Here is a 13,814-nt window from a genome sequence, read left to right on the forward strand (position 1 = left end):
GGGTCCTCAGAACCGAGTTTGGGAAAAACTACTGTACTGCATAATACTGTGCTTGATAGTTTAAAATTATAAACACAGAATTTCTGAAATAAAAGAATATCAACCGCAAGTGAATAACAAGCTCTACATTCTGCCGAAAAGATGTACTGTAGTTCCTCAAAGCAAGTGCTTAATTTGATTGAGTTTTAAAGAAAATTCCAATTTGCTTTGGGAGTGTCAAAGGCTGATCCGTAACAGCCATGAATCCACAGGATCGAAGCATGTAAGTGAAGAGAAGAAGAGAAGTATGAAAAGAAGAGTAACAATTAGATTCATTTGTGAAAACCCACATGCGCAATCACTTGATAAAACTGGAATACAACTAAGACTAGGCACGCAATTGACCATAAAGTCATTTAATATGTAGTCAATACCATGACTAGCTGTTGTGGCTGAGGTGCCAGCATGTACCATTACAAAAAAAAAAAAAATGAATGTATCACAGGTTACTACCACCACTTTGAGACACACAACAACGCACTACATTGTGGGTTGAATGTTGCTCGGCCACATGGAGTGTTCCATTCATGGTTTAATGTAGGTAGGTATTTCTGAAGGCTCATGAAATGTGTTTTTCTTGGTTTTTCTCTGCCTTTCAGGCAGGTCCATGGGCTGGGCCACTTGGAGGTTGCTTCAGGGCCACATATGGCCCACAGGCTGCCATTTGAATAAGCCGACTTAAGATGCTGAGTTTGAAAATATTTATATACTTTAATCCATGTTCTCAACATGGAACATGGAATGTCAGAACCTACCCTGGCAGAGTCGAACATAAAATAGCTAACCCCAAAGAGGATACCAGTCCATCACCAGGCACACTCACTCTCAAAGTGAACCCATTTAGAGTCAGTAGTTAATCTTAAATACAAATTAAAGACAAAATTCACACAGTATTCAAAGTACCGGAGTACTCCAAAAAGAAAAGTGTAGAAATGAGATGAAATAAAAATGCCACACAGTTGGTAACTGGGTCGAAGTTCAGATCCTCAAGCTGTGAGACAGCAGCGCTAAGCACTGCACTGCCATGCTGCCCTAATGAGAAAATAATGAGAATAAAGTCTGTTTTCCTGTTTGTTCAGAGTTATTTTTAATGTCAACATTTCCTTTTCATGAAAGATAACACTTTACATTATTATATTTTAGGAGTACAGTACGTATCAGTAAGTAAGTATTTCACATCTGTAAGGTGTATGGAACACTTTATTAAAACCAAATATATACAGCAAATTCACAGACATAACAAAATACTTAAGTTTAATTTAATACTTACTTCTGCATACTGTATAATAAAGTGCCTGCGCTGCCCATCTGAAAACACAGAAAGGACATATTCTCCTGGCTTGCCATGACTTTCTCGAACTAAAAAGTCTCCTTGTTGTTTCAATAACTCCTGAGCTTCTATTCTTGGAATTGCACCATGATACCAGTCCTGTTCCCCTAATGGCTTCTCACTGGTAGGGATCACATCAAAGAACTGAAAATAAAGGAAAGCATTGATTAATCCAAGACATTTTAAATGTAAATTGTTTTCCTTCTAAATTGAGCAGATAGTCAAATTGTATAGTACATGTATACTATGAACTGATAAAGTGTGCTAGAAAGTCTTCTTCTTACTTTGTACATATGAAGTAACCTCACTTTTAAATTGCCAGAAAATGTATTAAATGCCAAAAGTAATATAATTCAATCCCTTTGAAGAAAACTAAATCTTCAGTTGCAATTAAACCAAATTGTGACCACTGTTAGCTCGGGGATTAGCAAACTCCATTCTGAGCTAGAAATCAATAAAACAGTGAAATTAAATTCTGGACTGAAGTCTTCAAATTGATGAAATCTAGATACTTATTACATTCACAAGTATTACTAAAATTAACGAACAATAATTAGCATTATACATTAAAACTTATGTTTTTGCATTTTAACTTCTTTTAGTTAAAGACACTTGCAATTTAATACAAGTAATCAAATGATATCATTTGTAAGCTCAAAACATTTCTGATAAGATAAAAATATAAAACTTATAAATTACATTTATTATCACTTTACAAATAGCTGAGATATGGCAGTGCAAAGTCCATGGAAGATTAGACTGTCTTCATAAAGAGTGAGACTACTGCCAACTGTAGTGAGCTGACCATGATGAATGTTGTTGTTTAGATCTTTTATGGGTCACTGAGGGCCCATGGGTTTACAGACACCACTGGCCACCAAGGAAAGCTCAATCTTGGTGCCCCTGTGGACCAAAAGGATCGTCAATGACCGTAAAAGTAATAAGGTTTTAAACGTGTTTATTTGATATTTGGACTAAAGTCTTCGCACATTATACACTTCACGTCATTATTAGTATAACGTGGAAAACGTTTCTGCACTAGCTTTGTAAATCAAATGTTTTTTTTTTTTTGGTTATATTCTTGAACTAGCAAAATACCCGCGCTTCGCAGCAGAGAAGTAGTGTGTTAAAGAGGTTATGTAAAATATATATATACACATATACATATATACATATATATACATATCTACATATACAGATATCTACATAAAGCAAAATACCCGCGCTTCGCAGCGGAGAAGTAGTGTGTTAAAGAGGTTATGTAACCATATATATACATAAACATATATACATACATATATATACATATCTACATATACACTTCCACATATACATATATCTATACATATACAAATTTACATATCTACATATATATATATATATATATATATATAGATATATAGATATAAATATAGACATACATATATACATACATACATTCACATATATATATACACTGCATATATACATATCTACTTATTGGCTCCTGTATTTAGGATATAGCGGGTTGGATAATGGATGGATGGATATCTGTATGCATAGCCCTATTTGCCCGTTTTCGTTTTTTTTTCTTTCTTCAGTAATATTTCAGTAAACCCGGAGCTTGTCAGTTCAAATCCTGGTACTGACACCACTGTGTGACCCTGAGGAAGTCACTTCACCTGCCTGTGCTGCAAAAAACAAAAGTAATGTAACAAATTGTACCTCAGATGTTGCAAGTTGCTGGAATAAAGGCATAAGTAAAATAGATAAATATGTATTATACACATAGGAAGTATTCATTTATTTTCAGTTAAGTCATCTGCAGCAAACTTTTATAAATGAGGGTTTCTCATTTTTAGATAGTGCAAACTGTTTCTTCTTCATTGACGTTTTCTCTTGGAGAGGTTTTTTCATTTCATTGAAAATTAAAGCAGCAGCTGCCAAAATATGTAGCTTTATTAATTTTTCAACATTGTGTAAAATAAATGTATAAAGTAACATAAAAGGTTTAAATACTGGTTATCCTTTTACACTAAAATATTACTAAAGAGATACAAAAAAAGTAAAATGGATATGTTCTTTTTCTTTAAGGAGATTAAATATTACTGAAGAAAGAAAAAAAAACAAATGGGGCTATGCATACGAACTTAAAAGGTTTAAATAAAACAGAAATATATATTTTATTTTTACTTGCTTAACTTGTGGAGGGTGTATCCTGTAGCAAAGCCCTAACTTTTTTCGTGAAAGCCCGTTTCAGTCAATAAGTCTTAAAAAAAGGTGTAAAGATATTGACAATAAGCTAAGCAAACCCAGGAAGACATGGAATCGTTTAAATCAAGTATCATTACATCTTCCTTTCTTAAAGAGAAGTAAGGCAGTACTTATAAGCTTACATATTTATATATAGACATGCATATATATATATATATATCTATATCTGAAGCCGTGCAAGCACACTGTTGAGAATGCAACGTATAGTTGTACAGAAGAAAAGCAATCTTGCCTCAAATGAATGGCAACCTTTTGTAGGTGTATGAACTTAATTTAAACTTTAGGTTTACACGGTGCTTTCTTTCCGAAGTACCTGCACTCATGAATATGTCTGTATGTTTCAGTCGGTCAAATCCACGTGCTTCGCACCGGCGAAGTACCGCTTTTAAATTTTTATTAAGAAGAAAAGAAAACCTTTTTAAATTGAGGGAAAATATACTAATAACAGTTTGTTAAGGATCTGTTTTTTTGTGAAGCTGCCTTCACTCGAGTGATCACTTCGACCTGACTTGCTGGCCAACTATAAGCGTTACCTGGTAGGTAACCACCCATACAATCAGATTGTGAATCAGACTACGAATGCCGTGAATGTAATTACCCCGATCTACATGTTGTCAAATAAACGAACCACACACCGTGGCGCGGAATGTAATTACCCCGATCTACATGTTGTCAAATAAACGAACCACACGCCGTGGCGCAATTTTAGGGGCTTTGCCTGTAGCGCTGACGTCCAAGGTTCGATTCCCGTAAGGGAGTAAAGTGAGTGGCTGGTTACCTACCAGGTAACGCTTATGGTTGGCCAGCAAGTGAGGTAACATCAGCCACGGTGCCTTCAGTTGTGAGAAGCAGATCATAGAATGGTTGAAAATAGTTTACTGTCAAATAATGCAAAAGAGTACGCGACAAGTCTTTCCCCCTTATTCTTGGCTCATCAGGCGTACACACTCACTGCACTTGCTTACGGTAATCGAACCTCGGACGTCAGCGCTAGAGGGGCTTAGCAGCGGTGAAGTATTGCTTTTAAATTTTAATTAAGAAGAAAAGAAAACCTTTTTAAATTAAGTCTTAAAAAGAGGTGTAAAGATATTGACAATAAGCTACGCAAACCCACCAAGAAATGCAATCGTTTAAATCAAGGCGCGAGTCGAAAAACACCATCCCATAATATTAGTTAACGATTAACACATTTATATATGTATTGTAAGCATATAATACAATTGATAATATGTTGTGCTTATTTATCTGGTGTACCGACATTTTTGCGCGTTTAACGTCTGAAATCTAACGTGGTTTGTGCCCTTCAGAATGAAAACAGTTTGCATTTACCTTTTTAGTAAAAGGCGAGCTTTTAAGCCTGAGAAATCACCCCGTAAATGCACACGTTTAATTGCACATTTGTTAATATGTATGCTTACACAGTATTAAAAGACAGTGAACAACGTCATTTACCTTTGTTCCCGCGTTTGATAAAAGGCGAGCTTTTAAGCCTGAGAAATCACCCCGTAAATGCACACGTTTAATTGCACGTGTTAATATGTATGCTTACACAGTATTAAAAGACACTCAAAAATTAACGTCATTTACCTTCGTTCCCGCGTTTGACTCGTGCTGTAAATCTCTTCCTTGTTTTTAGTTCACGTGATTACGTAGGAGGCATGATGACGCGATACGTGACTCCGCCTCCTCCATTAGAGTATATGGACAAAAAACAGGTTCCAGTTATGACCATTACGCGTAGAATTTCGAAATGAAACCTGCCTAACTTTTGTAAGTAAGCTGTAAGGAATGAGCCTGCCAAATTTCAGCCTTCCACCTACACGGGAAGTTCGAGAATTAGTGATGAGTCAGTCAGTCAGTCAGTCAGTCAGTGAGGGCTTTGCCTTTTATTAATATGTACAGATAAAACATCATGTGTTTATTTGATATTTGGACTAATGTCTTCACACATTATACACTTCATGTCATTATTAGTATAACATGGAAAAAGTTTCCGCGTTAGGTATGTGTTCAGCATTTCCTTTCATCCTACACTTACCCAGATCTTTGTAGACATGGAACACACATGAAATGTATGTATTCCAAATACAGTAATGATATACTGTATTAATTACCCTATACAACTCCAGGAACCTCACGCACAGATAAGGAGTCTTGGCTTGAGCTGGGAGAACTTTTTGCCCTTGAGCTCCATCAAGGCGGGGGATGGGTCAGCAGACTGCTTGCTGCTTGTGCTGATCGACAAATTTACAAAACAAAAGATGCTGATGGAGATGTGCAAAGGGATTTAAGGTGGGCCGGGATTACGAGTTTTTTCATAGGCTTCAGGGATTCTAGTGTTAAAAAAGGAAACAATCCATCTACAGAAGACAAAATAGCTTTATAAATGCTAGATTTGGACAAATCAGTAATAAAATCTAAGAGCTAACACCTTCAAAGATATCTACAAATTGACAAGTGACACACAAGTGCGGCAGATAATTAATAGTCTTGGATACATCACACTTCAGATAAGTCAGAAAACAATTTTAAACTCATTTTAGTGGATCTCTAAGTAAAATAAAACTAACATTCCAAAGTTCAATACTAAATCCAAATCTTCCAAATTCTCTGAAAGTTGTCCTCGTGCTCATCAAGCATAGATACCTCAAAACAGCTGAGTGAGGATTCAAAAATGAAAGATAATTGACTGTTACAACGCAGAAAGTAAATCAACTTCTAAACAGCATTAAAAAATGGAAGTCAAATTGAATTGAAAGACTAAAACTGGGGGACCCAAAAAAATCTTTAACAGAACTATTAATAACTACTTTGATATATAAACCAAAACCCACTTATTGCTGAAAAGGACCTAAAGAAAGATTTAGCAGACAATCAGCAAGTGGTTCACTGATTCACTAACCATCATTTATTACAAAGATGACCTGCTATCTTCACCCGGCAAATAAGATAAGATAATCCAGAATTTTTTTGGAAAAAAGTGTGGTGGTTTGATGAAACAAAAAAGTAACTTTTTGTCAATATTTTAGGAAAAATGGACTACCCATTTGAAGGAAAATTCACCTTGACAATCCTTAAGTACTAGTCACATGTATGGGGTGGATCACTATGCCTTTAAGTTACACGGCAGCCAGAGGCTTTTTGGAGTGGGTGGAAGGAAGAATTTGCTCAACCAGGTATTAACACCACCTAGACATCAATGTCAATGAAGAAACTGAAGCTGAAAAGAGGATCAATATTTCAGCAAGATAACAATCAAAAAGATACCTCACAGAAAAGATATGAGGTACTTAGGGAAATGAAAGATTAAGGTTTTGGAATGGGCTTCAGGCATGTTTAAAAATATGAAAACGTTTTTATTTTTCTGAGAGCATTCATTCTGGCTAGCTCTCCATATTTATATTATCAAAGCACCATAAACAGTCTGTATTGCATCTTGTTGACAAGAAAGGAAAAAAACATTAAAGTAAAAAAAAGTAATGTCTGCCTGGAAATCAATTTTTACACTAGATACACTCTTTTAGTCAGCAAAGATAACAAAAGGATGGCAATCCATAATGTCTCAATTCTTCAAAGCTACTTTTATGCATTATCATCAGTTATAATAACTTTTCAAAGTAGCAAGTAATTTCTTGGAGAAAAAGGGTGCATGAATGAATTCCATTTGCTCTGGAGACCTTGTTGGCAAAGCTGCTGCTATCCCAAAAGAAAGTACATTATTTCCCCACTGAGATTCAAGAGATGAGTTTCTTTTGTCCCTTCTTATATCTAAATTAAAATTACTACTAGCTGTGTTACCCAGCTTCGCCAGGGAAATTTTCTAAGATGATGGGCCTCAGTTATAGTGCCGCTGCTTAATTAGATGTATCAGAAGTACTATGTAAATAACTAAATGATTTTCTGTATGCATTATTTATATTTTTTATAATGGGCTAATAGTATTAGTTCACTTGAGCTGCTTACTTTTGAACATGCTACATACAGTCCTTGGTGTGAAAGAGATTGTAGTAGAACTCCATATTAACCTCCTTAGCGTTAGACCCAAGTGTCACTTGGGCTTTGAAAACAGTGCTAAAAGTGTTAGTCCCGAGTGTCATTCAGGCAACTGTATAGATGTGTCCTGCATAAGCGTTAGATCCAAGGACTACTTGGGCTGTACAAATGCTTACAGTGTTACTCCCGAGCATTACTCGGCCAGTGGTATAGGCGTATCTTACATAAGCGTCAGGCCTGATCATAACCTGGGCAATGGTGTAGCCACATCTTCTCCTAGCATCATAATGGCGTCTCGTTAGAAATGTTTTCCAGCCGCCCAGGTGTTGCACACTCTTGACAGTGATACAAGCAGTGAAGTTGAGGAGCCTGTCATCAGCAGTGATGACGAAGTGAATCTGTCTTCAGGCAGATGAAACTGAAACAGACAGTGAAACTGAAAGCTATTCTGATGAATCCGAAAGTGACGTTTGCGTTTGTGTTTCTGTTGACATTTCATCAAATAAACCAGCACTACCTCGTTTTGATTTTGTGGGGCAGCCAGGAATAAAACTGAACGTTGACAGCCAACATCCACTTACTTATTTCTTCATGATGGCGTGATTGAAAGAATTGTTGTTGAGACAAACTGTTAGGCTGAACAGTACAGGGTAAATGACTGTACACCTAAGCAGTTTTCCTGTTCCTGTATCATTATACTTTTTATACTTCTGACTTTGTAGTTTTAGTGCTTTGCATGTTTTACAGTAGAACGACAAGATTTAATAAAAATTTCATTTTTCAAGCCAAAATATGCAATGCTTTTTACATGTTTTTTGAGAAAAAATGTAATGCTAAGGAATTTAAATGACATCACCAAATTAGGATATTTGGTAAAGTTACAAAGGTGATTTAAAGTTTACGCATTCAAAGCTGAAAACTGCTAAAAATCTTGACTTTCTGTTAGCATCAAAGATGAAAATTAGAACAGCTTCAGTACACGGTGGGTTTCAATAAATGTCTACCAACAAAAATAAAAACAAAAGTTACTAATTACTTTTATTTACTCTGAAGCACCATCCTGTTCTTTTCCTGCCACATTCCAAAAAACAGCATCTCTGTGCTTCATTCTGTTCAATCGTGGCTTGGCTCCACTGGTCAGTTTGTGGTTTGCTTTATAAATTTTTTATATTCTCTTTGTTTTCTTTTATTTCAAAAAGTGCTGATCATTGATTAGTACTGCAAACGTAATGACAATATGAAGGTGGACAACAGTGATGGCTGTTTCAAATATGCAAGGATAAGCATTGATAATAAAAACTAAATGCAATCACATTACCTTTGATTTATTGTCACATATGGTGGGCACAGTAAAATAATGTGCATGTATGGCCAAGGGCATCATGCCACCACTGTCCAGCTGCCTGGATCTCATTCAATAGATTGTCAAACATAAAAATAGATAATAATAATAAGCAAAACAGTTCTGTTTCCTTTTTATTGGTTATGTTTTGCCTGCAACTTTGCAATTGCAAAACTTACTAAAAACAGGTATTCCGTTTTTTACATTTTTTTTTAGTGGAGGTGTGTGTGTAGAAAGAAAGAAAGAAAGAAAGAAAGAAAGAAAGAAAGAAAGAAAGAAAGAAAGAAAGAAAGAAAGAAAGAAAGAAAGAAAGAAAGAAAGAAAGAAAGAAAGAAAGAAAGCCCTTTAAGGTTTTGCTAACACTGTAAAAAATGGTTTTAACAACATATTTCTCAGAAAAGGGTCCAGATTTAAATGAACAGAGGGAAGATGTCTTTTGTAGCTGCAATATACAGTATCTAATCACAATCCAAGATGATACAAAAAGATTCTATGATACTCTGAGATAAATGCTGTAATTCAGGAAGACAATGAAATTGTTACCCCAAAGTGTATGAAAAAAAAATGTAGTAGTTGCTATCTTTGATGCCATCCTGCTAATGTTGATTCTCTTCCTGGCAAGTTTGGGATCAAATTTTTGTTTCTGATTTAAGTAACAAAAATTTATATATACTAGATACTATTACCTGCGGTGGGTTGGCACCCTGCCCGGGATTGGTTCCCTGCCTTGTGCCCTGTGTTGGCTGGGATTGGCTCCAGCAGACCCCCGTGACCCTGTGTTCGGATTCAGCGGGTTGGAAAATGGATGGATGGATGGATAGATACTATTACATATTTGGATCACACTCAATTGCCAAGGAAAGACAGAGCCACTCATGATATGATCTATAAGCCTTTCACAAACAATGTGAGAAAAGTCACTGCAGACAATATGTTCACATCACTTTCCAGCTGATTGGCCATTAGTGAGAACAAAAGGATTAAGGCAGCACTTGGCATAGCCTAGAGGTTTAGTACTGAGAATATGCATGGCACTTCAAGTTAAGTGGGATAAAATAGAGGAATAACTAACTGTTCTTAATTATCTTCTAAAATCATGTAAATAAACACACAAGGTTTCAAAAGATCCATCTTTTTAAAAATGAAGAATCTTATAGCAACAGGAGACTATCTGAAAAAAAAAACTACAAAGATTTTGTTTAATGTAATCCTTTATTCCTTTAGACTCAGCAGCAGGCAAAGGTGCCACTGGTAGCATTCAATTCTATGAGGATTTTGTAGACAGATCTTTGACATTGGTCAAATAGTGACTCATGACATTTCAACACCAAGGCCAGAAAACTATTTAATTTTAAGTTTCAAGAAGAAATGTGTGTGACACTGCTTTATTGCTAGGTTTCATTATTAGTCTACAGGTAAATCAAAATAGTTAGGTAAGGTGTATTAATAAAAGTAAGAAAGGGTAGCACTCTATAATACCAATTTTAAATCTCTACATTTCCTTATAGCTGAATTTGAAGCTAAATATTAAATTTTTTTTTGACAAACAAATTGCTAATGTCTATACAACAATTTACTTTACAGAACCTCTTCTCCTGAGTATAGTCACTTACTGTAGACATCGAAGTCCTTTAATTATAAGGCCCTCACATGCTATAATATTTTACCATTAAATATTAGATATGCCATTTATTTTCATTATCTTATTCATGTCTTAACAAACAGTTGTCTGCATGGCCTCCATGTCTCTCATTTCTTGGTCCTGCTTCAAATTATTAACTTTCTCTTCTTTTGCCAGACATAATAAAAATGTTTCTAAATTCTTGTAAACACGCTGCTGAATAAGATTGCTATGACCATTCAAAATGCCCCCACTCTGCAGATGTTCAGTCATCTCTGATGGCACACCTCTTTGCACAGCATATAACTGAGTTTGCTTAAATTTTCAACCCTTCTGTTCTCCTCCTATAAATCAGCAACTATACTGACTTAACTGAAAACTGAGCACCAGTGATTTTATTAAGAGTGTTAGTTCTCATCTGGCTTTGGGAATTATTCTACATTCACACGCTATTCAAGTCTTAGGAGCACCAACGTCTGACGTTTCATCTTCCCATTTCAGTGTGTTCACGTGAATTTCTGGTGGGACTTCTTGCAGAAATGCAACATCGTTGTTGATTTGTCACTTGGTCTGCAGAAACAGCAGGTGAAGATAAATGATATCTTTTCATGACAATACTGTAGAGTTAACTACATGTATTAAATGTATATAATTTTGCTCCAAATGCAATTTAACCATAAAAATTGCACTTCTAGCTGACCATAGGCCTAATTTGTAATGCTTGTGTATGCAGAAAAATAGGCTAGAAATGTGTGCATGGGTCTTCCCACAAAAACATTGAGATTTATAAAAGAAAACTCTGCAAAAGCTTGCATATTTTACAGCAACTCTGACACATGTTTAAGCATAATTCTGGAGAAACTGAGAAATGTTGACATCCTTGATCAGCAAAGAAATGCAGCCAAACTAGCTAAATGATACATATAATAATGATTGAGTTGTTATTATAATGTGTGCTGACGTGACAAAACTGTTGAATATGATGTACAGACTCAATTTTAGTTCCCTTTTAAGAGGGCCAAAGCTGTGTATTTTCACTGAAAAACTGGCCAACAGGTCAGGAATATCTAAGCAAAGCTTCACTTTATCATGCCCTCCCACCATTAACTAACTGAGGAGATGCTATATCCAGTTTTTGTGTGGTGCACGAGTACATACACAAAACAGCATACATTTGCCAATGTAAAAAGGCAATTTGCAGCAGTGTTCAGTTCTCCAAACATAATCAGGGCAATTTACTGCACTCATATTGCAATAAGAGCATATATCGAGAATGAGGCGGCTTTTGTTAACCATCGGCAGTGATATTCCACCGTGGTACGACATTAGCTGCATGACAGAAAGGCAAAATGATTGCAGTCAAGTACAAGGACAAGCAATATGTTAGCCCCCTTAGCACTGTCCATAATGCAGCAACTGTCAATGTTCGTGTATGTGCAAATATGGAAGTATTGCAGTAACACAATGGACAACGTTGATTGTAAGGACCAGGCACTGACATTCTTCTGTCTCACGTGCAAGCAAAAGAAAAAACATTATAAGAGTAAAGGATATATAGAAAGACACTTTTACCCTCTGAATTGCGGCATCAGACTATTTGTTGGTAACAGTTTCAAAATCTGTACAGCAGCAAACACTTGACATGCTTTTCCTACTGCATTAACATTTTGGTCTTTACATTTTTCTGTTACATGTAATAATATTTTTTCTTATTGAAAAAATTCCACTTTTTTGCTTGTGTTTCCAGGGGTAAACATAATACTAAGGTGGTTAACACTGTACTTTCTATTCACTGAAATGTTTAAAATAAAATAAATATACATTTTTTTGTATTTTGCTTTGGATAAAGCCACTTGCTTAATAAAGCACATTAAATGGTTACTATTTATTATTTGATCATAGTGTACTGTTTTTAAGAGCTGTTGGGGAGGCTATTGATTTAGTTTTTTAGGTGTGTTTGCATTTACAGTTGTGTCTCATTTAATGATGGCATATGGTCATTAGTCGATTTTGTTGTTAATGAGTCTTGATGTATATTCAGGGGGTGAGGGCGTGCCTCAGCCTCTGAAGTAATTTTTGCTGTGCTGATTTTGGATGCAAGTGCTGCATCTGCATTGCTGCATTCCGTGTGCAGTGCATAAAGAAAACCTAGCTGTGTGCCTGCAGCACGCAGTGACGTGTCTCTGTGTCATTTTTGCCACAATGATGTGTCAAGTATACACCTGACCTGTCGTAACCTACCCTAAGCTAACCTAACATCAATTAACCCAAACTAAAATTAACATAATACATACATCTCATAAATTAATAATAATTATTGGAATACAGTAATAATATATTGATAACAACAATAATACTCTATACAAAAGCGTTTCAATTTCATGTGTTCTATCTCGACAACAACAACATTTATTTATATAGCACATTTTCATACAAATGATTTACCTCAAAGTGCTTTACAGGATGAAGAAACAGAAAAAAGACAAAATATATAAAAAATAAAATTTGGCAATATTAATTAACATAGAGTAAAAGTAAGGTTCAATGGCCAGGGATGACAGAAAAAACAAAACAAAAAAAAAACAACTCCAGACGGCCTTAGAAAAAAAACAAAATCTGCAGGGGTTCCAGGCCACGAGACCACCCGTCCCCTCTAGGCATTTAACCTAACATAAATGATCTCTAAGAGAGCTCCACCATTAAGGGGCAATGTCATTAATCAGGACATTGTTAACGGAGTCATGACTGTACTGCAAAAAACACTTACTGTGGTCACCATGTGTCTATCTGTCTTTCTATATCTCTGCCTGCCTGAAACAACTTGGCTTCTAGGGGACTAAGCTTGTTCATATATGGCACACTTATTCTTCAAGAAATCTTTTTAAGAAAGTTAATTTTAAATTATTTTAAATACTGTGTCCTGTACAAAGGTTTGAATTTTCAAAACCTCACACTGAAAAACTTTTGCAAATTTTAAAACTCAACTTCCTCAAAAAAACAGAGAAGCATTCTGTGTGACTTAAATTATGGATTAGTTTACGGTATCAAATTTTCCATGGGAGACAGTTTTTGTATGTTTTTTTATATACCTGTATATTTTCCGGGCGGCACGGTGGCGCAGTGGGTAGCGCTGCTGCCTCGCAGTTGGGAGATCTGGGGACCTGGGTTCGCTTCCTGGGTCCTCCTTGCGTGGAGTTTGCATGTTCTCCCCGTGTCTGCGTGGGTTTCCTCCGGGT

The 13,814-nt window shown here is 35.8% G+C and overlaps 1 protein-coding gene across 1 annotated transcript in view; it reads right to left on the minus strand.

Moving 5' to 3' along the window:
- The window catches only part of fer (fer (fps/fes related) tyrosine kinase), a 396,648-nt gene that overhangs the window by 207,484 nt on the left and 175,350 nt on the right, over positions 1-13,814 (minus strand). Inside the window, exon 11 of the mRNA XM_028804820.2 lies at positions 1,310-1,513. Coding sequence (XP_028660653.1) covers positions 1,310-1,513 — 204 coding nt within the window. The remainder of the gene's footprint in view (positions 1-1,309; positions 1,514-13,814) is intronic.

This window comes from Erpetoichthys calabaricus, chromosome 7, assembly GCF_900747795.2.
Source record: "Erpetoichthys calabaricus chromosome 7, fErpCal1.3, whole genome shotgun sequence".
NCBI classification, from domain to species: Eukaryota; Metazoa; Chordata; class Cladistia; order Polypteriformes; family Polypteridae; genus Erpetoichthys; species Erpetoichthys calabaricus.